General features: G+C 41.3%; 2 protein-coding genes across 22 annotated transcripts in view; one reads left to right on the forward strand and one right to left on the reverse strand.

Moving 5' to 3' along the window:
- The window catches only part of SMG7 (SMG7 nonsense mediated mRNA decay factor), a 96,303-nt gene extending 75,288 nt beyond the window's left edge, over nt 1–21,015 (forward strand). For 3 of the 19 annotated variants that reach the window (XM_045452630.1, XM_045452638.1, XM_045452631.1), the window contains 15 exons: nt 1,575–1,737; nt 2,432–2,588; nt 3,670–3,740; nt 4,803–4,863; nt 7,775–7,894; nt 8,740–9,166; nt 10,969–11,113; nt 11,598–11,977; nt 12,661–13,032; nt 13,798–13,947; nt 15,884–15,964; nt 16,691–16,850; nt 17,526–17,696; nt 17,813–17,958; nt 18,589–21,015. In XM_045452630.1, the coding sequence (XP_045308586.1) occupies nt 1,575–1,737; nt 2,432–2,588; nt 3,670–3,740; nt 4,803–4,863; nt 7,775–7,894; nt 8,740–9,166; nt 10,969–11,113; nt 11,598–11,977; nt 12,661–13,032; nt 13,798–13,947; nt 15,884–15,964; nt 16,691–16,850; nt 17,526–17,696; nt 17,813–17,958; nt 18,589–18,702 (2,718 nt within the window). In that variant the 3' untranslated portion in view covers nt 18,703–21,015. Of the gene's footprint in view, nt 1–1,574; nt 1,738–2,431; nt 2,589–3,669; nt 3,741–4,802; nt 4,864–7,774; nt 7,895–8,739; nt 9,167–10,968; nt 11,114–11,597; nt 11,978–12,660; nt 13,033–13,797; nt 13,948–15,883; nt 15,965–16,690; nt 16,851–17,525; nt 17,697–17,812; nt 17,959–18,540 lie in introns of all 19 variants that reach the window. The other 16 variants (XM_045452646.1, XM_045452645.1, XM_045452647.1 and 13 more) reach the window with 9 other exon arrangements.
- Nucleotides 21,016–22,023: 1,008 nt separating this feature from the next.
- NCF2 (neutrophil cytosolic factor 2) overlaps nt 22,024–27,469 on the reverse strand; it is a 33,012-nt gene continuing 27,566 nt past the window's right edge. For 2 of the 3 annotated variants that reach the window (XM_045452649.1, XM_045452651.1), the window contains exons 15-16: nt 25,568–25,745; nt 22,024–22,381 (exon numbers count right to left, since the gene is read on the reverse strand). In XM_045452649.1, coding sequence (XP_045308605.1) covers nt 22,269–22,381; nt 25,568–25,745 — 291 coding nt within the window. In that variant the 3' untranslated portion in view covers nt 22,024–22,268. The remainder of the gene's footprint in view (nt 22,382–25,567; nt 25,746–27,469) is intronic. The other variant, XM_045452650.1, reaches the window with a different exon arrangement.

The raw sequence follows: 27,469 nt of genomic DNA on the forward strand, positions 1-27,469 counted from the left end.
AGTAAGATTGTCTGTTTCCCACTATAAGGCTAGTGACAGTGAGAAGGAGGGAGGTTGGCTGTAGCTAAAGTGTAGGGTGAAGCCAAGATAATCATCACTTGTAGCTGTCAGCTTTGTTAGGAACTTGTGTTTGAAAAATATTTTCTATGGGAGTAATCTAAAATTACTGCAGATATTAAGGTAGAAGGGTGAGGCCACTGGCTGAGAGCATGTAGTGAATTCTTGTAATAACCTGGTTTAGCAGGTTGCTATAAACACTAGTTACTAAGGTAAAGGAATTTGATGATGAAGATCATACATGTACTTTTCTAATAGGGAAACATGTCAGTGTTATAATTTGTAGAAGGGCCTGTACCACATTATTAATTGTTTTAGTATATCATTTACCCTGTGTTCCAATATTGTTGCTCTCTACCTCATTTATAAATAAGTGTCTTTAAATGCGTCAAGCCTTTGAAGGAGTAAATTTTATGACAAATTTTGGAAGTCATACTTTGTGTACCAAAAGTTCAAAAACATTGTTTAGTCTTCTGGTTTGAAATTTTTCTTTTTTACTGTGTACATCTACTTTTTAGTCATTGATTCTAATTTAATATTTTACTATATGTGCATCTCATATAAAACCACTTCTAATGGATTAAGATGTATACTTTTACTGACTGATGCCCAAAACTTTTTTTTGCATCATATTAAAAAATACATGGTTTCTCGGGGAAAAAAAAAAAAAAGTATCGTGAAAAACAGCTGAAAGAACTCTGTGGTGTTGGGGCTCATTCCTTTCAAGAATTCCTTTCAAGGCAAAGAGTCAGCATGAGAGATATCAGACCACATTGGGCTTGATTAAAATCCTACAATTAAGAGCTGATTCAAAGGGGCACATGCACCCAGTATTTACAGCAGAGTTATCAATAATAGCCAAATTATGGAAAGAACCCAAATGTCCATTGACTGATGAATGGATAAAGATGTGGTGTGTGTGTGTGTGTGTGTGTGTGCGTGCGCGCGTGTACACGCACACAATGGAATATTACTCAGTGATCAAAAAGAATGAAATCTTGATGTTTGCAACAACATGGATGGAACTAGAGTATATTATGCTAGGCGAAATAAATTAGAGAAAGACAAATATCACATGATTTCACTCCTATGTGGAATGTAAGAAACACAACAGATGAACCTAGAGGAATAGAAGGAAAAATAAGATAAAAACAGGGAGGCACATCATAAGAGACAAATACAGAGAACAAACTGAGGGTTGCTGGAGGGGAGGTGGGTGGGGGGATGGGCTAAATGGGTGGTGGGCATTAAGGAGGGCATTTGCTGGGATATGAGCACTGGGTGTTATATGTAAGTAATGAATCAATCACTAGGTTCTACTCCTGAAACCAGTAACTACACTGTATGTTAACTAACTGAATTTAAATGAATGAATGAATGAATGAATGAATGAAGTCATTGACTCATCTGTGACTCTGTTACCCATCTGGTTCTAAATGCAGACTGCCAGTTTAGTTCTTGTGTTGAAGGTGGCTCCTATTCTCGATAATCTGCGGTATTTCTGTCTTACTTTACAGAGGCTGCTGTTCCAAAAAGCTTTCAACTCTCAGCAGTTAGTTCACGTCACTGTCATCAACCTGTTTCAACTTCATCACCTTCGTGACTTTAGCAATGAAACAGAGCAGCATAGTTATAGCCAAGATGAGCAGCTGTGTTGGACACAGTTGCTGGCCCTTTTTAGTGAGTATTAAATTTTTAATTTTAATTCAAATCATTTAATTTTCTGTGCTGTCTTCTTTGGAAAGCATAATCTTAGGCATTTTCATCATCAGAGTGTTAGCGACAACAAAAATGCCTCCTATATAGGCCTAAACCCTAAGTTCTGTCCTTTTATCTCCTGATACCCTCCCCTCATCAAATATACCTGTAACATTTTTTTTAAAGATTTCATTTTTAAGTAATCTCTACACCTAACATGGGGCTCGAACTCACAACCCTGAGATCAAAAGCTGCACACTCCCCCGACTGAGCCAGCCAGACACCCCTGTAACAGTTTTTAACATGGGGGATAAAAGCCTTTTTAGTAAAAAGCTGTGATGGGGCCCCTGGGTGGTTCAGTCGGTTAAACCACCAACTTCAGCTCAGGTCATGATCTCACGGTTTGTGGGTTCGAGCCCCATGTCAGGCTCTGTGCTCATGGCTCAGAGCCTGGAGCCTGCTTCCAATTCTGTGTCTCCCTCTCTGCCCCTCCCCTGCTCCTGCTCTGTCTCTCTCTCTCTCTCAAAAATAAATGTTAAAAACAAAACAAAACAAAACTGTGAAGTATTCAGGCATTAAGGGGGATACAGCAGAAGTCTCATAATGCTAGTTTAATTTGGACTGGTACATTGTTTCAAATATCTTATGTTTTCTGAATACATTTTTTTTCTTTAAGTGTCTTTTCTTGGCATCCTGTGCAAGTGTCCTCTCCAGAACAAGTCTCAGGAGGAGTCCTACAATGCCTATCCCCTTCCTGCAGTCAAGGTCTCCATGGACTGGCTGAGACTCAGACCCAGGGTCTTTCAGGAGGCAGTGGTAGATGAAAGACAGTAGTAAGTGTCTTAGAATTTCATGTTAGTTTGTGTGCTTTGTTTATTTGATATTCATGGATATGTAGAAACCGCCTCTAAAACACAACATCTGAACAATGGAAGACTTTGTGTTTTCCACCCACTCTCTGGAAATTGAACTGAAGACCTCTTTGTATGTTTTTCATTTATTTGTTTGAATTTCTTGTGTGAGGCAAAATCTTAAGGATTTCTGACTCCCTGTGTGTCCCCCCCCCCCCCAATTCCTGGCTGCAATCATAGGGAAAAAGCATTTTTCACATTTCAAAATGAAATTGAAGTAAAAACCAGTTTGTTTCTTACCCATTACAGTATGCTCCAATTTTCTGTTTAGAAGTTGAAGAGAAGTGATTTTTTACTTTTTCCATTATTTCCTATACATAAGCTGTTTGGTCCTGCCTTACAGTAACACTGCGTTTGAGTTACATTTGCTTGTTTTGAGCATAGAGGATTGGGAGTTATTTTGGCTCTCACCGTTTTCTCTCTAATCTCTACTCAGAATAATTCTGATGGTTCTTAGGAGATTTTGATTTTATGGTAACAAATGAAAACTTTCAGTTTACCTTGGTATTTTAACAATGTGTGGACTTTCTCACATGATAAAGAAAAAGGTGTAGTCATTACTTTGAACAAAGGATGTGATTTGACTATGGTGTACCCCAACCCTGTCACAGATTAAGAGCTAGCAGTGGATTCCACAACTGATAATGTGTGTGACAGCTCTATCAAAACAATATGTTGTTTCTCTGGTCAGTGTGTTCCCAGTAAGTACCAATTATCAGTGTTTAAAACTGACAAACGATTTTAACTAATTGTTAAATTAGGAGTCTGGGAAATGGCCTGCAGTAGTAGGTCTCTATTGTGCAAATATGACCCTTCTGGTGTATCTTTTACCTAGACAGACATCTTTGAAAATAGGTTTTAGGAAATCACACAGCATTGAAAATGCTGAAGCGAGAGGGGAAAGTACATAAAGTTTAGGCCCTATAGATAACATTGTCCTGGCTTGTTAGTGTTCTAGTATCTCCATTTTAGACAAAGTCTGAATTGTCTTTTTAATTTACAGCATTTGGCCCTGGCTAATTTCTCTTCTAAATAGTTTCCATCCCCATGAAGAGGATCTTTCAAGTACTAATGGTAAGGGCTAACTTAACTTGATGTTGTTAACATCGTTCCCCATCACTGATAGTAGTCTTAAGGTGAGAGAAAAACATGGTTTTGTTTTCATTTAAGTTCAGTAACTCAGAAGGGACTTTCAATGCTGCAGTTATCATGAATAAGTGGATAGAAGTAGAGGTAATGTTCTTCCAGTTCTTTCAGCAGCATATGCTCCTGTTTGAATAGGAGTCCAGAGAGTACAATACCTTTAAATTCTTTCCGGCTTCTTCCCTCCCTCCTCATTTTTACTGTTGTTTTTTTTTAAGAGAATTAATTTGAACACCGTTACTCTGTTAAAGTAATACCTGCTTATTATAGAACATCTGGGACATACAAACATTAAGTATATAAGTCACCCATGGTTCTCTCTTACAAAGATACGTTGTATTGTTCATATTATAGTGTATTTTCTTGGGACCTTTTTCTTAAGTGTACATATACATACCTGCCTGTGACTGATATCAGATACAGCTTTGTGCCTGCTTTTTAAAGTTAATGTTATATTGTTAGCATTTCCCTTTGCCATTTAAACATTTGAAGTGTGATTTTTTTTTTTACTGGCCGCATAATATTCCATCCTGTGGATATGCCATAATGTATTTAATCACTGTCCATTTTCTGTACAATTTTCCACATTGTAAATAATTTTGCACTGAACAATCTGTAGTTAACTCCTTTCTGATGATCTTACTTCCATCAGATCAGTGCTTCTCAAGCAATTTCCAAATGAATCACCTGGGGTCTTGTTAAAATGCAGTTATGATTCAGTAGGTTTGGGACAATGCCTAAGATTCTGCATTTCTTGCAAGCTCCTGGATGATGTCGGTGTTGTTTTTCAATACTTTGAGTAACAAGGAGATAATCTAAACAGTGGGATTACTGATGTGGGGCTATGAATTTTTAAGGCTGCCAGGGAAAAAATAGTCCATTGTATCCATCCCCCTCGGCACTGAGTAGTAGATAAGTATTAGGGGACAATGTCTAGTGCACCTGTTTTTAAATTAAAATGTTTTACAAATCTTGATTTCTACCCCTTTGTAGCTACACCACTTCCAGAGGAGTTTGAGTTACAAGGATTCTTGGCTTTGAGACCTTCTTTCAGGTGGGTGGCAGCTGAAGGAGCTTTATTTTATTATCAGTGGTTATAGTATTAAAATTAGGAATCAGGCTTGGGTGTAGAAGAACCTTTGATTTATCCCAGCTTTGTCTTATTTTCTTAACAACTAAAAAGCGAAAGTGTTTTTAATATGAAGTAGATTTGTGTATGTCATGCCTTTAATTGCTCTGTAATGCCAATACTGAGTGCTGTTACAGACTTGGGGGGAAGGAAAGGAAAAGAAGAAAATTGCTTCTCCCAAGTGGTATTTATTCACTGGATTTTTTTATACTTTGTTGAAATTAGAGGGGAGGGGCGCCTGGGTGGCGCAGTCGGTTAAGCGTCCGACTTCAGCCAGGTCACGATCTTGCGGCCCGTGAGTTCGAGCCCCGCGTCAGGCTCTGGGCTGATGGCTCAGAGCCTGGAGCCTGTTTCCGATTCTGTGTCTCCCTCTCTCTCTGCCCCTCCCCCGTTCATGCTCTGTCTCTCTCTGTCCCAAAAATAAATAAACGTTGAAAAAAAAATTTTTTTAGAAATTAGAGGGGAAATCTCAAAAATGGGAACCAAATGCAAACCAAAGGATATTGCTTGACATTTTTCATATCATTAATAATGACAAAGCAGTTTGTTTTTCTAGTCATTTTTGTCTCTTCTTAGAGGAAGAATTTCTTACTCCTTTTCAGGTTGAACTCTTCGGTCTGTGTCCTTGATCCTATCTCTTCCTGCCTCCCCACCTGTTACCCTCTCTCTGCGTTGTAGTTCAGTATCTTTTTATTTATTTAACAGCTGGTTACTTCCTTTTGGCCTGCTAACATTCAGGTGTACCCTGTTCTTTTTAAAAAGTAAAATTGACAACCCTTTCTTCCTCTGATGTTGCTCTATCTTTCTCTTCGTCATCAAACTTTTTTTTTTTAATGTTTACTTTTTATTCTTGAGAGAGAGCACAAGCAGGGGCAAGACAGAAAGATAAGGAGAGAGGGAGAATTCCAGGTAGGCCCTGCACTGTCAGTGCACAGTCCAACACAGGGCTCAAACCCACAAACCATGAGATCATGACCTGAGCCGAAATCAAGACTCGGTCACTTAACCACCTGAGCCACTCAGGCACCCCCATCATCAAACTTCTTAAAAGCATAGTGTGTGACAACTTTACTGACCCCACTTCACTCCCAATCATTTCTCATCCTCATTCAACTTAAACTGTCAGTGTGTTTCTTTCTGGTTACCAAACTCCATTGACTTCTTTATAATTTTCATCCTGTGTAATTTTCTCTAGCATTGAGTTTATTAATCCCACTCCTATATGAAGCCTCTTTTTTTCTTAGCTGTTTTTCTTAGTTCAGTCCCTTGTACCACATCACTCAGAATATTATCCTCCAGGGTTCTTCCCTGCCCTTTCCTTCCCATTTTCTATATTCTCCCTGGTGATCAAATCCATCCTTTCGTCTGAAGCATTCATCTCTTGGATAGTAACTAAACCCAAAAGTTTCAGTGTCTGACTTCTTTTCTGACTCATAGTTTAACAATCTGATCTCCCTGTGCATTTCAAACTTTAACATGACCCAAAATGAGCTTGTATTTTCCTATTAGGTCAGCAAAAAAATAATCCTTCTATATTTATCTGTGTGCCATTATCCACCTACATGAACTCTAAAAAAATATCCTTATTTCCATTAATCTTTCTCACCAAGTCTTTGTAATTCTGTGTCTAAAATGCCTTTTAGACCCACCTCCTCCCATTTATTTCCCTATATAGTTCAGGCTTTTATCACCATTAACCTGCAGTATAAAAAGCTTCCTAATCAACCTCCCTACTTAGATTCCCTCTCCTGTGGCTCATTTCTGCCCTGCTTTCACGATTATATTTTTAAAAATACAGACCTGTTGAAGTCCCATTAATAACGCAAAGACTTCAGTTCACTCATCCCCAATTGTTCCAATATCTTTTTTAGCTTCATGTCCAAGTGCTTAGTTTCTCAGTGGTATTTTCTGCCACCTGCCCCCTAATCCTTAACGTAGTATACGTTGGCTAGGTCCTTTTCTTGAGTAACTTTGTTTTTATTCCTCTGACACATTGTTCATGCCGTGCCTAGAGCAGCCCCATTTCCTCTTCTGCCCTTCTCTTACTAGCCTGTAAACACTTAACACACCTGCCAAGGTCCAGCTCAGGTAATAACTTAATCTGTGAAGTCTTTTCAGAGCTTAGCAGAAGGAACTAGCCTTCCTGTTAACTATGCTTATTTGCGTAGTTTTTCTTACAGTACTTATCAGATTGATTTATAATTATTTCTTCCTTAGGGAGATACTGTTTCTCTATCTCATTTATCTTTGTGTCTTCAGCATCTATCCTGCAGCCTGGCAATTCTTAGGTACTTAAAAATAATACTGAGTTTAATGAGGAAAAATCTGAAAATCCTTATTTTTTTCGGGTTGATTTACCTTTCTAATGTCAATGAGCTTTTTGCTGTATATATTTTTTGATATAAATACATTTTTCTGATTTAGGGCCACCTAAAGTAGATAGATTAATACTGTTTATTAGAATAGGCATACTCGGAGACCCTTAGCATTACAGTGGTCATTTCAAGCAAATTATATAGAATGCAAGGTAAGTGTTGAAGAAAACTTTCGTTCTTACAGTAAAAGTATCTTTTTAAATAAAAGTTGTGACTTATTTTAGCTCAATTAGAAAGTAAAATCTGAGTAAAAATATGCAAATGCATATTGTCTTTTTTGTTTTGCTTCACTGTATTTAAAATCTTCAGCAACATACATTCAAAATGCAGTCGATTGAATTTAGTAGCTAGCCTGTGTGGAAAAATCTGAAACCATTGCATTTAAATTAGGTAAACGTGGTTGCCTGGGAAATACCTTTAGAAGTTTAATTTTGTGTAATTTGTGCTTATCTCGATTTTAGGAACTTGGATTTCTCCAAAGGCCACCAGGGTATTACAGGAGACAAAGAAGGTCAGCAACGACAAATACGACAGCAGCGCTTGATCTCTATAGGCAAATGGATTGCTGATAATCAGCCAAGGTATTTCTTATCAGATACACTTACACACCCCACATGTGTTTTAGGCTCTGGTATGATGCTCTTGATTATAAACTCGTAAGCCAGGGTGCTGGTAACACATCATCAAATTATGACCCTGGTGATCATAAGTATACTCTATTTAATCTCTGTGCTCCCCATTACACTGCCTAGTGTAGAGAAATAAGCATTATCTCCCTTGTTAATCATGAACTTCTGCTCTCATTTGTAAATATCTGTGTAAATCTAACAAAATTGTATGTTCACAGGGATGGTGATTTGTGTTGACAGGGTCGTGGCGGTCCATTTCAGTCAGGATAGACTAGAGTCAGATAGGTTTCTAGTTCTGCCACTCCCCGAGGTGTGTGTCTTTAGGATCTCCCCAGGTGATTCTAACCTTTCCAAAGTCAGTAACTATTTCAGATTAATTTTTATATGCAGGCTCCTGTCCTACTACTGTAAGCACTTAACTGGTTGCATGCTTGAATGAATTTAATCCCTCTGAGCTCTAGTTTTCACACCTATAAAACAGGAATTACAGATCACTACTTCAAGGGTCTGGTCTAGGGCCTTGTACTTAAGACATGCTCAGTAAATATAGCTGTCATTACTAGAAAGCATTAAAGGGGCATGGGAATGTGTGGTGATGCTAAGGGATAATGAGGATTTGAGTTTTTCTGTAACTGCTTTTTATGCTATATAAAAATATTACACTGTAATATCTTGCTGTCTCTAAGTCTTTAGGGCTGGGAATGTACTTACTTGACTGTTGGGTCCATGCACAGTCCCATTGTTACTGTTTTTTAGGTTTATGGTTTTCATATGTGGATTTATTTTTACTTTTTTAGGCTGATTCAGTGTGAAAATGAGGTAGGGAAATTGTTGTTTATCACAGAAATTCCTGAGTTAATTCTGGAAGACCCCAGTGAAGCCAAAGAGAACCTCATTCTGCAAGAAACATCCATGATAGAGTCACTGGCTGCGGACGGGAACCCAGGACTGAAATCAGTGCTGTCCACGGGCCGTAATCTAAGCAACAACTGTGACACAGGAGAGAAACCAATGGTCACCTTCAAAGAGAACATTAAGCCGCGCGAAGTGAACAGAGACCAAGGAAGAAGTTTTCCTCCCAAAGAGGTGAGAAGGGACTATAGCAAAGGAATAACTGTAACTAAGAATGATGGAAAGAAGGACAACAACAAGAGGAAAACAGAAACCAAGAAATGCACCTTAGAAAAGTTACAGGAAACAGGAAAGCAGAATGTGGCAGTGCAGGTAAGCTGTATTTGAACTATAACGCAGGTAGAGGAAGGCTCACACAAAAGGCAAGATTTTTCATTTTGTTCCTAAAGCTTGAGAGTTGGCTCTTCTGGAAGCTTGAATGCGGCACAGTAAGGTCATGTAAAGAGCTGTGGTAGGTGGCTATTCCATCAACCTGTAGAAATTGTAATGTGAGTGAAAAAAATCTCAACCTGTCTTGACATTTCTGTCAATCCTTTCAGTTAGGTAGTTTGAAATGACCAGAGCTGTCAGTTCCGCAAAGAATTCTGTTTGCTTTAGAAGGTGTAACTGCCATTTGTTAGTGTTCTGTTGGGAAATGTAGGGTCTTGTACAGAGCCAGTAAGTAGGACCAAGAGTATATTAAGGCTTATAGGGTTTTTTTTCAGATTCACTAAAAAAGATAAAATATATTCTTGGAAAAAGATGAGACTTTTTCTTGACATTGATACCTGTCCCAGCCAGTGGCATTGTATCACTTTAGTGTTATCCTGGCTCATGGGAGTAAAGCAAGAGTTTAAGTCTCTTGCTGGGAAAAGGTAAACACTACTCAGTTATTTGTGACTTTTTCTTAAACCTTTCCAAAGAGGAGATAGAGATGATGTCATATAAACAAAGATGATCTTTGTTCTGTGCTGGTTTCATTGATACTGTTCACGTCTGAACAAATACCTAAATAGCCATGTGATTTGTTAGCATATTTTGGCAAATGTATTTGTTTGCAGTAGGCACAAGGAACATTACATTATTGAAGGCTGCTTGCAGATATAAACAGTGCCTTCAGCCTGTTTCATCTACAGAGTTTTTTTGAGAAGGAGAGAAATAAGCACATAATAGTTGCATTTTAAGATTAATAGAGAAACAGAGAAAAACAGGGCAGAAATTGAGAAAAGGCACGGGGAGAGGGAGGTGCTGGGGAAAGACCGAGAATAAGCCAGATGAACTGTAGAAAGCTGGAGGACCAGTGTTTGAGGGGTGAGTCTAGTATGTCCTTCCTGCTCTGCCTCCGTTCTCTGCAGCTGCCTCCCAGCAAGGGCCAGTCTGAGCATCCCCTTTCTGGTCTCTCATCCCTCTTAAATCTGCCTCCAGACGATTAAAGAAAGCTTGACTGGAGTCAGTGTATCACCTCTCTGTACCTCATCCTAAGTTCTCTGTAAATGTACCTGTTTTCCTTCATTTTACTCAATTTGAGCAATGCATGTGACATCTTACTCTCTGTAGCTCATTGTGTAGAATGTTGGGCCCTGTTCTTACTGCTGACAGTATCCTTATTCTAAAGGGGTGGTAGCATTGGGGGTGGACGGCAGATGCCTGACTGGTATGCTTGAGGCTGCCCAGCTGAAATTAAACTGAGGGCCAAAGTGTCTCTCCTGTGAGTTACTCATCATTATTAATTCATTATCCATGTTTATTGTCTAATGAATTTGAGTATAAAGGGCCCTGGAGCCCATAATGGGTGGCTTAAGATTATAGGCAAGTTTTTTAACCTGTTGGTATCAGATGTCTCATTTGTCAAACAAATGAGCTCTCAGGTTCTTGCTGTATTTAGTATGTTCATGATTTTGTGTAAGCAAAATCATCACACCAATTAAACGACACCCTTCTATCTTTAATTGACAAATAATTTGTTTTGATTTTTTTCCCCCCACTTTTTATTTAGGTATTAAATACCTTCATATGCTTTTTTTTTTTTTTTTTTTTTGACGTAATGGGGTTTTAAATTCTTTCTTAGAGGTGCTTCTTTGTGATACATTTGAGTTTCAGATTATTATAGATGGTTTTGCTTTTGTTGGTCATAGGTGAAATCCCAGACAGAACTAAGAAAGACTCCAGTGTCTGAAGCCAGGAAAACACCTGTAACTCAAACCCCAAGTCAAGCAAGTAACTCCCAGTTCATCCCCATTCATCACCCTGGAGCCTTCCCTCCTCTTCCTAGCCGGCCAGGTAAATACACATTTTCTACTTAATCTCATCTGTATAGGAGTTTCTGCTCCCTCATTGAATAATTTATACTCTGTCAGAGTTACATTACTAAACCATAATGTTAAAAGGTAGAAGGAAGTTCTCTTTTCTCTGATGCTTACTAAGTTCTTTTTGAACCATTTCTCTGTAGTATATATACAAATGCATGTTTGTTATCATGAAGGAATTCCTATCAGTAAACATAGCATTTAAGAAACCACCTTTAGAATGCTCCACTTGATTCAGTGGATAGAAATAGCAGCCAATACTCTGTATTTAATTCTTGAAATCAAGTTAAAGATTGATGCTTGATCAGTCTTACTTGATGTCTGATTCCTGCCGTTTATAATTTATTAGAAGACCTCTTCTTCTACCCTACCCCACCTTACCCCCAAATGACTTATTTTTGCCTTTCTTTTGCTAAGTGTCTTTAGAACTAAAGCTGCTATGTTCTTCTATTTTGAAGGGTTCCCGCCCCCAACATATGTTATTCCCCCTCCTGTGGCATTTTCTATGGGCTCAGGTTACACCTTCCCAGCTGGTGTTTCTGTCCCAGGAACCTTTCTTCAGCCTACAGCTCACTCTCCAGCAGGAAACCAGGTGCAAGCTGGGAAACAGTCCCACATTCCTTACAGCCAGCAACGGCCCTCTGGACCAGGGCCAATGAACCAGGGACCTCAACAGCCACAGCCACCTTCCCAGCAACCCCTTCCATCTTTACCAGCTCAGCCGACAGCACAGTCCACAAGCCAGTTGCAGGTTCAAGCTCTAGCTCAGCAGCAATCCCCCACAAAAGCCGTGCCGGCTTTGGGGAAAAGCCCTCCTCACCACTCTGGGTTCCAGCAGGTGAGTCACAGTTGTGCGTACTGTCCAGCCAAGATCAGGAGGAAGGGAGACTGGAATGGTCCAGTGTTTGGTTAATTAGAAATACCAAACTTACTTTGGTTAATTAGAAATACCAAAATTACCAAAGCTTACTACTTAAGCTTTCCAGATGCTTCTGCTATGGAAGGATTATAGAGAAGAATACACTCTCTCTGCTGTTTAGGGAAGTTCAGATGTTTCCCTTTCTCCTTTGTAAAGGATAATAGATCTTAACTACTGTTCTTTGCTGCTGCTGCTGCTGCTTGTCAACTTTGTTTTGTAGAGAAGAACTTTGTATAAATAATTCTCCTATTTGAAAATAAACTACAGGAGGGAAATAGAATCATAATCTTGACGAGGTGTTAAGAAAGCTATGACACCATTCTTAAATATCATCAACCCCACAGTACTTGGGCTGGGAAGGGGGAACACACGCACATAGCACACACGCTTTCATTTGTTCATTAAACCTCATAAATTGAATTGAAAGAGAAGGTGAGTTCAGTGCCCATCATCCGAGAAAGCTCTGCGTATTGAAAAACATAAAGGGTAAAGGAAACTGAGTTTTGTCAGTTAAGTTTCTCAAGTTCATTTTGTGATTTCCTGAGTATTGAATGTAACATTGCATTTTATCCTCATCTTGAAGACAAGCATCTCTTTTTTAGTATCAACAGGCAGATGCCTCCAAACAGCTGTGGAATCCCCCTCAGGTTCAAGGCCCATTAGGGAAAATCATGCCTGTGAAACAGTCCTACTACCTTCAGCCCCAAGACCCCATAAAACTGTTTGAGCCGTCATTGCAACCTCCTGTAATGCAGCAGCAGCCTCTAGAGAAAAAAATGAAGCCTTTTCCCATGGAGCCATATAACCATAATCCCTCAGAAGTCAAGGTCCCAGAGTTCTACTGGGATTCTTCCTACAGCATGGCTGATAACAGAGCTGTCATGGCCCAGCAAGCAAGTGTGGACCGCAGAGGCAAACGGTCACCAGGAGTCTTCCGTCCAGAGCAGGATCCTGTGCCCAGGATGCCATTTGAGGTGTGTGTCCTTTCCATCACCAGACACAGCGGACATAGGTGTGGGGCTGCGTGTCTTTCGAATTTCTAAAGCAGATGCTTGTAAAGGCCACTCTCTGATTCGTTAGCGCTGCGGCACGCTGCCTGGCACCCGGTGTGGCTCCTGGTCTCCTCCACACACTGGCACAGTCTGTTGGATTCGGAGGAGCGAGGGGCTCTGTCACCGATGCTGACTGTGGTGGTCTGGCAGAGAAATCATGTGCAGAAATCTTGCACGCGGCATTTTGGGGAATCGTGAAACAAAGCTCCTCTCAGTTGGGCTGAATCATCTGAGTTTAAAAATAGGTTTACTGCGTATTTAAACAAATTGCTTTCTGAGAGGAACGAAGTCAGCCAGTTATCTTCCATAGTGGAGCTCTCCTTCCTTTCTCTCTTTATTCACAAGAAATGGGTGTGCATGTGTAACTTTTAAAAAGAGCTGTTTCTCTGTTAGCCCAAGATCACGCTGATCACCCTGCTACGCATTGTTTTCCTCACTGGCCGCGTTAACCTTTGATGTGCTGCTCCTTGTTTGTCAGTGGTTTTTGCTCCTTTCTACCGTCTTGCTCTTTCACTACCGCTGTCCTGTGTCACCTTGCTTGTTTCAGAGCTTTTTCTTTGCGTAGTACCCTCTCCCTGGGATTTTTCTGCTTGACTGTACTTACCTCTGTCCCCCTAACTGTGCTGCTCCTCCTTTGTGCTTTTGTCATCCCTTACTACATCTCACTGTGATCCTTTCTGTCACTAGGACCCCAAGGGCTCCCCTCTGCTTCCTCCGGACCTGTTAAAGAGTCTGGCTGCCTTGGAGGAAGAGGAAGAGCTGATTTTTTCTAACCCTCCTGATCTTTACCCAGCTCTGCTGGGCCCTCTCGCCTCTCTTCCTGGACGGAGCCTCTTTGTATGTATTTGACATAATTCTTGCTCTAACCCCAGCTTCTTTCCTGAGATTTTGTAGTCCTTGGAATAGATGGTTTCTTTTTTCTGGAGCTTTGAGCTTTCTTTCTTTACAGAATGTACAATTTATTTCTTCACTGTCAAAGCTAACCTTCAAACGGTAGTAGAATATGGCAAAACCTTTCTGACTCCATGGTTCTAAATCTCTGAGTCCTAGCTTTGTTGTAAGTGTTATTCACGGCTGGTCATAGGATGTGATGCTGGCAAATTAACTTACTTTGCAGGTGGTACTTCCATCTAAACCCAGCAGTTTCAAGGATCGTTTAATCTTGCTTAGGAGCAGTGAGATTTTTCTTCATATAAATGTTCTAGATTTTTTAGTGACATTATTGAAGAGTATGTAGCTCTTTTCTGTTTGGTTAACTAAGAGCCCTGACTTCAATTCAGAGTGAGATTCATAAACAGAATGAGTAAAAATGAAGAGAATTCTATTTAGAAACGTTGGCGTGCCATAAATGAGTGAATACAGAGAGAAATAACTAGGATGACATAAAATAAAGCCTTATGTATTGATTAGTGGTATCTTTTTTTTTTTTTTTTTTTGATTAGTGGTATCTTTTTAAAACAATCCTCTAGCATTTCAAAGGATGGCCTTGTATATGCTCATTGATGTTTATGTAGCATTCTGCAAAGGTGGGGGAGCATGTAAAAAAATTAGGAAGACGTATGCTAGAAAGTTTTTCCCTTTCTCTACTCCATCTTAGCAAAACAAAAACAATTCAGAGTTCTACTTTTTTGCTATTTCTTTCCCGTAAACATGAGGCCAGAAAACGTTCATAAGGTTAAAATGCATTGACTTTAGGATTAGGAGAAATAAAAGCTTCACGTCTCTCGTGATAGAAGCTGCCATCCCTGGCACTTGAATTTCGTGAGTGGGCAAAGAGACCGCCACTCTTCCCCCAAGTGAGAGAAATAAGAGATCCCCTAGAAACTGAAGGAGAGCGCAGTGATGGCACCTAGGGGTTTGTGGGAAACCTAACTGCTAAGCTGTTGGCTCCGTGTGTTTGCCTTTCTTGCTGCTTCTCTGCTCGTGCGGCTTGAAGGCCAGGGGGTTGCCTCTCGGACAACTCATTAACGGCTCCCTGGTTCCCGCCATGCTCCCCCCCCCCGCCTCCATTCACAACGAAACTGGTGGTGGTGCAAGTGGACATGGAGGGTAGTGTTTTAGGGTTGTTTTCCCCATGTTTACAAAACATATATATAATACTTTCTATATTTAACGTTGTTAATGATACAATGTGTGTGACAGTGCCTTGCATGTGGCAGACATTTAATAAATGCTTTGCTGACCTACCGTTCAAGGACAGTGAGCATCAGAGATTCAGCTTTTTTTTTCTCCTGGTAGTTTTCTTAGAGCCAGTACCTGTAAGCTCAACTTCAGCAACTATTTTAACATATACCACAAATAGCTGTTTAGGAACCATGTTGACAAAACCAGTTGTCAAATAGATTTGAAAGCCTTTAAGTCATTAATGTGAGTGTTTTAAAAATTGGGGGAAAAAGACTGCCAGATCAGTTCAGTGTCTTGTTTTGAGAGTATTTTAAATGCACCTCTTAACAAGGGGATTTGGGAAAGTTCCTGCTAGTAAACACTCAGAACTGCCATTTTCCAGCATCCCTGGTCCCTGCCAGGATCTCTGTGCTGGATTAGAGGTATTGATCCGGGAGGGTTCTGACTCACCTGTGGCAACTGGCATGTAGCTGGTGTCATGGTAGGAATATGTAATTCACATCTTCTGAGCCCGACATTGTACATGACAGGTAAGTACAAGTATGCTTAACTGGTGGTCCTCTACTCTGGTTGTGTAGGAACTTAAGATTGATACTAAGAAAATGGAGGCCATAGTGTAACTACTTTTTTTCTTTCTGGCACTGTGAAGAAATCCTTGTTGGAGAAGCCCTCGGAGCTCATGTCACACTCATCCTCTTTCTTGTCCCTCACCGGATTCTCTCTCAATCAGGTGGGTCAACAGTGAAGAATCCTGCATTGTGCTTTTATTGTAGGCTGGAACTTCCTTTCCCGTTCTATTTCAGTACCCCTATTTTTCTCTTGCTTTCTCTCCCATATATTGCTGCCTTCCCGATTTTTTATCCTCTGTCTCTCTCTCTGATTTGGGTATATGAGATACTTGTTTGTTATAAATTTGAACCCTTTAACTTCTCATTAATATGGAAATCCTTAGGGCTCTGTTGTTCAGCCAAGTGAATTACTTGTACTTTTTAATCTGGGTTGTTTACATAGATAGAGAAAATAAGGGGTGAGGGAAAATGAATTTAACAGGGAAACCAAAAGAAACAAAAGTCTTCAAAAGTTTGTCTTACTAAGAAAAGCTTAAAGTGGGGCACCTGGGTGGCTCAGTCAGTTAAGTGTCTGACTCGATTGTGGCTCAGGTCATGATCTCATGGTACCTGAGTTTGAGTCCCACTTCAGGCTGCAGGCCGACAGCACGGAGCCTGCTTGGGGTTCTCCTTCCCTCTCTCTCTGCCCCTCCCCCACTTGTGTGTGTGCATGCACGCGCGCACACAGGTGCACCTGCACACTTTCTCCCTCTCTCAAAATAAACAAGTAAACTTCTTTAAAAAAGAAAAGCTTAAAGTGTATCAGTCATTCATGAACATGAACATTGCATTTGCTGAAATCTCTTTCCTTGCAGTGAGTTTATAATTTGGTTGTCATTGTCTTTCAGGAAAGATACCCAAATAACAGTATGTTCAATGAGGTATATGGGAAAAACCTGACAACCAGCTCCAAAACAGAACTTAATCCTTCGCTGGCCCCCCAGGAGACATCACTGTACTCCCTCTTTGAAGGGACCCCGTGGTCTCCATCACTTCCTGCCAGTTCAGGTATTGGCTAGTCTTTAAATTACAGACCTTGCATTTCTAATACCCTCAAACTGATGGTGAATCAGTATGATTTTACATTATAAATATATTAGCTGTTCTGTTTTTTAAGTAATTTCTGAACGAAAATAGGAAAAAAGCCTGATGAGCCAGTTCATGAAATAAATGCCACTAAAAAAAGCTTTTTCTTACATCCATAACGAGCAGAGTTGTAAGGGAGAAAAATATGGGTTTTAGCTTAAGGTTTCCAGCTGTTTTTTAGTTTGGTTTGTAGATACTCATTCTTTGTAGGAAAAGTTGAACTTTTTAAAGTAGAGGGGTTTTTTAATCCCAAGTTTATACTTGGAGTTTGATTTAATAGTAATTCTTAAGGTTAGGCAATTAGAGAATACCAGTAGATAATTTATCTGAAACAGACATGCCAGAATAGTGCATGCACAAAATTGTCTGCTTGGTTTTGCTTTTTTTGTTTTTCTAAAGCAAGGAGTATGCCTTAAGACGGATTAGTGCATCTGGCAGAGTCCCTTTGGGGGCCCTTATTTTTACCTTTGTCCCAAAGCCCTGTGGTTATTTTTAGTAGAATTTAAGTGATCAGATCTACAGAAAACTCAAGTTCTTGGTATGTTTGTGGAACATCTATTTAATGTCTTATGTTGTTTTATTGTTGGTATTTACTAGATCACTCAACACCAGCCAGCCAGTCTCCCCATTCCTCTAACCCAAGCAGCCTGCCGAGCTCCCCTCCAACACATAACCATAATTCTGTTCCATTCTCCAACTTTGGACCTATCGGGACTCCAGATAACAGGGATAGGAGAACTGCAGATCGGTGGAAAACTGATAAGCCAGGTGAGGTCCAGACTTCTTGCCTAGTGAAAGTGAAGTCACTTACTCTGCCCTTCTCTGGTGTTTGGTGTTTGGCAATGATAGAACATCTTGAATTCTTATCTCTTTGCATCTCTCAGCCATGGGTGGGTTCGGCATTGATTATCTCTCAGCAACATCAGCCTCTGAGAGCAGTTGGCATCAGGCCAGCACTCCAAGTGGCACCTGGACAGGCCACGGCCCCTCCATGGAGGATTCCTCTGCTGTCCTCATGGAAAGCCTAAAGGTGAGTGAGTTTTAGGAAAACAAGAGCCACGAGAGCTGTTTCTGCTTTTGTTCACGTAAATAGCTAAGCTCATTCCTAAGGCCCTTAGAACTGATTGATCTATAGCACATATCTAGCTAAGTCCTAGAAACATGATCTGCCTTAGAAGATTCTTGAATAGGAAGTTGTTTTTAATTTGTGAATTCTCTGCTGATAAAGCAGTTATCCTGGGGACAGGGGCGGGGACAGAAACAAAGGTTTTAGTTGCATTCTAAGGTCAAAATTGTGATTCATTTTGGAATGTTTGATTGAAGCCTTTTGTGAACAAGTGAAAAAAGGGTGTCTAATTTTGGAAATGTTTTGTTTGCCTAAAATCTTTATAGTAAATATTCTGTGGTCTCACGTGGCACTGAGTTTTAATGAAAACTACTTTCACCTTTTCTGGTTTAAAATCATCTGGTTATAAAAATAACAGGAACTGACTGGTCTTAAAGACAGTCTTAGAACAACTTCTTCTAATGGCTGGATCTTTTTAGGGGGCGGGGATCTTGGGACTTATATGCCTTTATATTTGGCGAGGATTGAAAAACAAATCCCTTTCAGATATCCAGGCATTTGACCTCTGCTGACAAGCTCTGGGCTGTTTTTCAGTCTATCTGGTCCAGTTCCATGATGCATCCTGGACCTTCCGCTCTGGAGCAGCTGTTAATGCAGCAGAAACAGAAACAGCAGCGGGGACAAGGCGCCATGAACCCTCCACACTGAGGCCAGAGTGGCAACCCTGGGAACGAAGGCTCCATAAACCATGGCATGTTGGGTTTGCAGGACTGGCCCGTACAGTCCCCTGCAGGTGGCAGCCCTCTCTTCTGTCTCTTGCTGTCGAGAGGGTGTAAGCGTTCCACCAGCGCGCTGAGTGTGCACGAAATGTCCGCAGTGCAACAAAAAGAAAAAACCATCAGGAACTCTCTGTCCCCCCAGGGCCTTCCGGAGGGAGAGAGGAACTGCTGTTTGTCTTCACTCAGTTACCTGATGTCATCGCCTCTCACCTTCCCCGTCGTGCATGCCCCCAGCCACAAGGGAAGTGAAAGCTGAGAAGGGGAGGCAGGTGGGAGAAGCCGGCGGGAACTTCTCGGTCCTGTTTTCCTCTCTGGGGAATAAAATAGGAATCCATTAATGATTGCTTTGCTGACTGAGAATGTAGTTGAGATTATTCCTGAACATCTTTTATTATTGTTATTACTCTCGGTAGTATAATGTCACACTGAATTCTTCCATACACAACGTGCTTCTTCTAGTCAGTGTGTAGCAAGGAAAAGCCCCGCTCGCTGCTCCTGTGAGAGGTTGGTGGTGACAGGATGAGGGAAACGGACCTCTTTGGCCAGTGGCAGTGCTCCACGAGGGAGAGTCCAAGGCCTCAACTTTCACTCAGAAGGTTCTGGCGGCCCTCCTCTGGCCTGGAGACTCCGGCAGGAAATGCCCTTCACTCTGTAGGTGCTCGAGCCCCGATCGAGGATGCAGTATGGGTGGTGGTGCTGGGCTGGACTGGCAGATGACTGCTGGAAGATTTTAAATTAATGTTTTTGATTCCTGTACATTTTACTGTAGCGTAGCGAGCAGTCTCACGGAAGGCAGGCTGGTCCATTCGTGGCCTGACACATTTTAATAGGTAGAAGCTTTCAGTGTGGTTATTTTTTGTTCGATTGGTTTTTGTGACCCCATCCTGCTTACCACCCACCTCCTCCTGTCCCTACCTCCATCCCTTTTCTGCCCTGTGCTGTATGCTAGTAATTGTTTCTGTTCCTAATGTGTACAACATCTCGCCGAGAAGCAACAGCACGGGGTCCAGCAGTTGGGGCCCAAAAGACAGTCCAAGGAGGAAGGAAGCAGCGGCGTCTGCGTGCGTGCACCGCAGGCCAGGCCCCGGCCCAGCTGTGTCCCCCGACCTCCACTGTCAGAGTGAAATTCAAGGCAACATGGACACATGTGCACCATGCACAGAAGAAAACACAACGAAGTCCATTCTGGAAAAGGCGAAAGAAAGGAAAATAAACTTTTATTTGGTATTTATTAGAAGGAAAGAGGACTGAACATTTTCTTGTGTAGAAACAGAAGGACAGCATTTCTGTTAGTTCCTGGAAGAGTAATATTTTAAGGGGAAATTATGGAAACAATCTAAATGTCCAATTGCTGTGCTAGTGGTAGGGTCTGTTTCTGGGAGGTCTCTCCTGTGTGTGTGTGTGTGTGTGTGTGTGTGTGTGTGTGTGTGTGTGCGCGCGCGCGCGCACACACCCATCTGCCCATCTGCTCTCCTGGGGGGAAGGGGAGTGTGTGTGAGTGTATGGAGTCAGCGTGAGACTCACGAACTGGAAAACAGCTGCAGAGCAAAGCACATCCAGGAGCCCCGGGTGTCACTAGAGTCTGGGCAGCCCCAGTGATGAAAGGGGTGAGGTGAATGCTCGTTGCTCTTCAGAGAGTGGTTGGAGCCCCGTAGGCTCACAGTATTGCTCCTTAAGTTTGACGTGGTGTTTGGGGATTTTTGTTTCTGTTTTTTGTTGTTTTTGGAAAGGTCTGAAAGGGTGAAGCCCCCCACCCAATGGCAATATGAAACCCTTTGTGCTTCTCCCCAGCTCCTTCCCTGGGTCCACCTCTCTCCCAGTCCCTCCTTGCCCACTACCTTGACCCACTCTGTGTGTTTGAGCTCTGCATTCAGGCAGCTGTAACATTCCAGTGTTCGAGCTGTCCCTGAGTCTCACACCCCAGACGAGCTAGCCAAGTTCACTCTCTCACTCCCAGTCCTGCCCGGGTCCCATCTGCAGCCCCGTTTCTGCATGAGAATTTGGTGTTTGGAATGTTTTCTGATTCTTGGGGCGGGGTTTCTCGCCTAATCATCCTCAACGTGGAGTAATGAGGAGGGAGAGGAGAATCTTCATCAGAAACTGGTTTTGTGTAGTAAACCTTCTCTTCTGTTTTTGTTTTTTTGTTTTGTTTTTTTGTTTTTTGTTTTGGTCTGTCTGTGCAAGACCTGCAGCTGCTGAAATCAGCTTTGCCTTTAATTAAACCATGTTCTCTCCAACCAGATCTGTGTGTACATGGTTTCTTTTCTAACCTAAAAATATCCTACTTAAAAAATAAGTATTTAAACTACGCACAAGTCACCTAGTGCAGAGCGGAGATGGCCAAAGATTGAATATGTTTCAGGGTTATTTTTGCTTTTAGTAGCATTCCAAACCAAAGTGCATTATTATGGAAAGGGGCGGGTAGAAAGAAACTGATGGTTACAGTTCTTTTCTCTGATAAAGATTGGCTTATGCAAAGAAGTTAACAACCCTCCATTTTTATCCGTATTTTTACTGTTAATAAAGCCACAGTAACACTGTTTGCAAAGCCACACATGCTGTACAAAGAAGGAGAATTCTTGTGGAGAACTCCAGGTCTCCTGGAGAGAGAGGAGTTCTATGTATTTGTGGAATCATTCATCTAACTTAACCCTGAAAAATCAAGCCTTTTGGTTAAATGATAACCAAAATAAAACCATACATAGAATTTTATCATATAAATTAGTACAGTACATACAAAATGTTAACTAACAGGATAGTCCTAACCAGCTGGCTTCCTGAATCTGGCTTCTTTATATCGCTTAAATGTTAGTGGCACATATTCAGTAGTGAACTCTTAATAAGTGTCCCTCTCTGAGAAGGCATGAAGGGATATAACTCTAGTATTGTAATTCTCTGTGGAATTGAAAATTGTATTCCTTGGGAAGCAGTGAGACTTGTAATAAAGAAAATGTGTAAAAAAAAAAAAAAAAAAGAAAATGTGTACCATCTAAATTACCTGTAAACTTACCTCGGGCTCTAGGAGTCTGTGACTACAGTGGTATAGGAATAGGGGTAGTTGTACGTAGGCCTTGGGCCTGCACTCTGAGTCTTGTGTTTGCAAGTTTTTTATTGAGGTATCACATACAGAAGTGCACCAACAGCAAGTGTACAATTCAGTGAACTTTTACAAAGTGAACACATCTGGGTAGTCAGCACTCCAAGCAAGAAACATTACGAACACCCTAGAAGACCCCCCCCCCCACACACACACACCTCATACCCTTCCAGACGTTTCTACTCACTCTACCCCAGCCCACCCCCCCCCCCCACCCCTGGGTTATCATCACGATAAGTTCTCACATCATTGTCTAATAGGTTAAATTTTCAGTGGGAACAGTAGATTAGTTAACACTTCCAAACAGTAATGTCTCAGTTCAGTGTTCTACAGAGGCATGCTAAACTTTGCAAACTGTAGTAGTTCCTTTTCTCCAACTTTGTAGGTTATAGAACATCCTAGACTCCTCTAGGAGAGCTTTCCATGTCCGTAGTTGCGTGTTCTTCAACAAAAGCTTTGGGGAAAATGCCAATCTTCCCTTTGCACTCCCCTTCCAGCCAGTCTTCATTCACTGATAAAAGGAAATGTATACATCGATTTCTTTCTTTTTTAAAAACAATTTTTTTTAACGTTTATTATTGAGAGAGAGAGACACAGAGCATGAGCAGGGGAGGGACAGAGACAGAGAGACAGAATCCGAAGCAGGCTTCAGGCTCTGAGCTGTCAGCACAGAGCTGGACGCGGGGCTCGAACTCACAGACCGCAAGATCATGACCTGAGCCAAAGTCGGTCCCTCAACCAACTGAGCCACCTAGGTACCCCCGTATGCATCGATTTCTGAAACCAGTACAGGAAAATTACCTTCTCTGGATATGCTACCCAGATCAAGAAGTCTGTATTAGTGATTTAAGGGAGGCGTGAACATAGGACTTCACCATCTTATTGGTTTCTGCCTTAGATAGGATAATTGAGCAGTCAAATGCAGAAGAATCCATTAGATTTTTCAAAAAGTGGTCAGAAAAATTAGATGAAAAAAGTTGAATAATCTTGAGATGCAATTTTTCTTTAAACAAGGGAAGAGTTTTGTCCAATCCCTGTTGGGAATCTTTATGTCCCTGTCCATAGAAAGGGACATCCCATAAATTAAATAGTTGACCTTTGAACAATAACAAGTTTGAACTATGAGGGTCCACTTATACACAGATATTTTGATAGATAAGTACACTGCTGTAAATGTATTTTCCTTATGATTTTCTTAACATTTTTTCTAGCTTTATTGTAAGAATACAGTCTATACTACATATATAAAATGTATGTTTACCAATTGTTTATGGTATCGTTAAGGCTTCTGGTCAACAGCAGACTATTGGCAATTAACCTTTTGGAGAGTCAAAAGTTCTACTCAGATTTTTGATTGCGCCTGGGGGGGTGCGTGTTGGCACCTCTAACGCTGCGTTGTTCAAGGGTCAAATGTTTATTAATAATGAAAGTCCACTAGTGAATGATCAAAGGATTGAGTTAGAGCCAGTCATGAGTTTAGTCCATGTTTATAAAAATATGGATCTTAATGGCTCCAGTTTTGAGCCTTTAGTAAGTTACAGGCACTGTTCTAGTTACACACACACACACACACACACACACACACACACTCAGACTTCATAATAACTCCATTGTAGATATTACCCAGGAAAGGAGACCTGGAGAGATTAATAGCTTGTTCGGGGTTAATTCTGCCAATAAATATCAGGCATCTTAGGTTTGACCTACTCCAAAGCCCATCTACTAGAACATGAAACTAGTTCAGAAGTTCATCTTTGGATGTAAGACATCTAGATCAGATGCTGTGTGGATCCTGTCCCCAGAAACTCTAATTAATGTAGGGTGTGGCTGAGCATCAGTTTTTTTCTAAAGTTCCCCCAGGTAATTCTAATTGCAAACCACTGCCTTGATCCTTTGCACTTAGCATGTGAGTGACTCAAGGACTAGAGTATTTGCTTGTCTTGGATCCTAGGAGGATACTAGAAATCTCAGGGGTGCCTGGCTGGCTCAGTCAGTAGAGCATACGACTCTTGATCTCGGGTTTGTGAGTTTGAGTCCCACGTTGAGTGTAGAGATTACTTAAAATCTTAGGGTTAAAAAAAAAAAAAAAAAAAAAAAAAAGCCAAATCTCAGGGCCCACCCAAAACCTGATCGAATCCATTTTAACAAGATTCCCAGGTGGTTCATATTAAAATTTGAGAAACGTTGTGAATGAAGCCATTTCATAACTGTTGAATATGATTGAACTCACCCTCAACCCCACTGTAAATCCACTGTTTATGCTGAATTGTTTCCTCTTTAAGTGGTCTGATAAAGTTTCAAACTGTTTTGTGGGTACTTAACTGAATTAAACCAGCTTTGATTTACAATGTCACAATAAGGAATATGCCACCTTTTTTCTCAGCCTATCTACCCAGAAGGTTTTTCTGTGTGTTCTCTAGTTTTTATCTCCTCCTTACCCCATCCCCCACCAAACAACAACAAAAACTGGACAAAGTAGCTAGTTGGTTGATACTGACATTTAAAAAATGGTGCTGGAATGGGGGGGTGCCTGAGTGGCTCAGTCAGTTAAGCGTCAGACTTCAGGTCAGATCATGATCTCGTAGTTCGTGAGTTCGAACCCTGCTTCGGGCTCTCAGCTGTCAGCACAGAGCCACCTTCAGATCCTCTGTCCCCCCTCTCTCTACCCTTCCCTGGCTTGTTCTTTCTCACTTTCTCAAATAAACTTTTAAAAAATTGTGCTGGGAGTTACTAAGCCCTATTCTCCTCTGTTGGAAGATCTGCACTGTCAGTGTCCCCTGTTTCTTTCTTTTATTACTCCTATTTTGAGCTAGTTGCCATACAATTGTATATTCACTACCCATTAACTTTAAAATCTCATTTCTTAAATCTTTTGGATTTTTCCGTTATAATTGGTAATAGTATTTGGTTTTACTACTCTGCATTGCTAATGCAGATTTCTGGTTTTTGAACAAGGCTTTTGATGGGACTCTTACACCTTTCAAGGTAGAGAAATAAGATTATGTCAAACCATGAGTTAGAAAAGGGCTTCTCATGGTCAGTAGACCAGCATCACACTGGAAGCTTCTTAGAAATTCAAAATTTTGGGCCCCAGCCCAGACCTGAATCAGAATCTCTAGTTGCTGGGCCAAGGAATTGTATTTAACAAACTTTCAAGGGTGTTTTGGCATACTGAAGTTTGTGAAGCACTAAGAACTCTCCACTTACACTGTTTCAATTTGTAGTGTGTTTGATTGCTAACAGAATCAGGAAAATCACCAGACACAAAGCAATGCCAAATAGCTTCTTTTGAGGCAAGATTTACCCCCTTCTTTCCTCCTCCTCCTTCAAAAAATACATCAATTCAAAGAACTATGGTTTGCAGAAAAGTATCCTTAGGGCTTGTTGCAAAGGCAAAATGATCCGAGCCACCTTCCAATTTGTTAACTCTGGGAATGAGAATACATGTCTTCCAAAACATAGCCATCTTTAATAAGAAGAATGTTAGCTAAGTCTGCCATTTGTTGCTTCCCTGCCCAATGGAGCAACAGATAGAAAGGTGGAACATTCCATTTTGCTCCCTCCAGCTGAAAACTAGGAAGGATATTGGAAGCACTGGCTAAAGTTTGGTTTGTAGATGGTTAATACTTCCCTCTTCCCTTGAATTTATTTCTGCCAACACAGAAATTTGTTTCTGTCAACCAGGAGTACTACTTACCCATTGATATAACCTGGATTATGTCCCCTTCCTGAAACTCCAGGTCTTCTGGCTGGGTAGCCTCATAACTGAAGAGTGCTACCACTTGGCCTCCTTCCTTAAGCTGAGGTTCTGTTGTCTGGTTATTAGCTTCAGATTTTTCACTTTCCTTGGGTTCGTCAGGAAAGCCTTGGTCACCCTGAAATAATAAAAGGCCAGTGAACATTGACCATCGCTAAAGAAATCGGTGAAATGTCAGTGTAGCACCTGGGATATAAACTTATAAAGGCAAATTTGTGATCAGTCCCTAGCATAGACCTAACATGCACTTTATGAAACATTGGATGGTCAGATAAATGAACCCAAAAGGTCTGCAGGAACATATACAATCTTAAAATCTTCAGAAACCTTACAGTAATTCTGGAAAAGAGTAGGGTACTACTTTGCAGATGGAAAAACAGATTGAGTCACAAGTGACAGAACCAAAAGTCAAACCTGGGTGTCTGACTCTGAATCCAATACCCTCTCCCCAGCACCCACAACACTAGGGACTTTGTTAGAAATGTATATTTCTGGTCCTGTCCCAAACCTATCATTAAATCAGAAACTCCTGGAATTATGGGGCCCAGCAATCTGCATTTAAACAAGCCCTCTAGGTAATTCTCACACTTGATAAAGTTTGAGAATCCCTGCAGAGCTTCTTCCCAAAGCCATGAAAAAGGCTTTGCTTTCTGATCTATGTAGCTACACATCCTAGTCACCATTGTGGTCATTTTTGAGCCACAAATGTTGAAGAGGGGTGTAGTTTCTAAAGAAATGAATCAGAATCAAGCAAATCCACATTAGAAACCCTGCTAGGGTAAATGCTGTGCCGACCCTTCAAAGATCTCACTTCCTAACGTTGCCTGTTCCAGCCTTGGCAGATCCCTTTTACAGAAAGGCAGTACAGTAAGGTAGAAATGGCCCTACGGAGTCCCAAGGCCTGGGTTTGTATCCTGGCTCCACTGCTTTCCCGCTGTGTGTCCCTGAGCAGGCAGTGTAACCTCTCTGAACTTCAGTTTCCTTACCTGAAATTGAGGCTAGAGGACTGAAGCAACAGGATGTAGAATAGAAATAGCTGGCAGTTACTAAACACTCTGGGAGAGGATTAGTGTGTGTGTGTGTGTGTGTGTGTGTACACACACACACACACACACCTCAGTATTTAAGCTTGGTTAATGGTAAGTGTTCCTGCACAGAGTAGATTTTTAAATGATAGTTCATTTTCCTGCTCTTCTAGTAAGTGAATGAGAACATCCTGACTTGCCACCAACAAGAGTAAGGGGCAGTGATGAAGAACATTCAGCAATAACCTCTGAAGCTGGACTGAGGGCCAGCAAGACTCTGTGCTGGGAATTTGGGGAGGGTTAGCCCCGGACAGCCACTAATGAGACTGGAGCTCTCTTCAAAGGACAAAAATCAACAATAATTAAAAACAAACCTTTGAAGTGGAGTAAGCCACATTTAGGGCACAGTTCCTAGGCAGAATCCTTTCAAGATGATACCGAAGGGATTAGTCCCAAGACGGACAATTGAAAACCTAGGATGACCTTTCAAACTTCCAAAGGAACCCCTTGCACCAGCACTCGCCCACCCCTACCCAGGGTCCCGGCTCCCGGCCTCTCAGCCAGAGGCACCAGCCAGGCCACTCCAGTGGCCCTACTTCCTGAAGACAATTTTCTGAGCTCTTAAATACCACCAACCTGGGGCTAGAGCTACGGGGCTTTCCTCCAGGCACACCTTCTTTGCCTCCTCCTCTCCTACTCATTTTTCTTTCTCAGCACATGCGTCTTTGATTTCAGTGAGAACCTACCAAAGAGACCCTTCCATGACTAAGCAGAAACCCCTGCCCAGCTGTGGGGATGAGGGTGTGGAGGAGGGACT

This window comes from Leopardus geoffroyi, chromosome C3, assembly GCF_018350155.1.
Source record: "Leopardus geoffroyi isolate Oge1 chromosome C3, O.geoffroyi_Oge1_pat1.0, whole genome shotgun sequence".
NCBI classification, from domain to species: Eukaryota; Metazoa; Chordata; class Mammalia; order Carnivora; family Felidae; genus Leopardus; species Leopardus geoffroyi.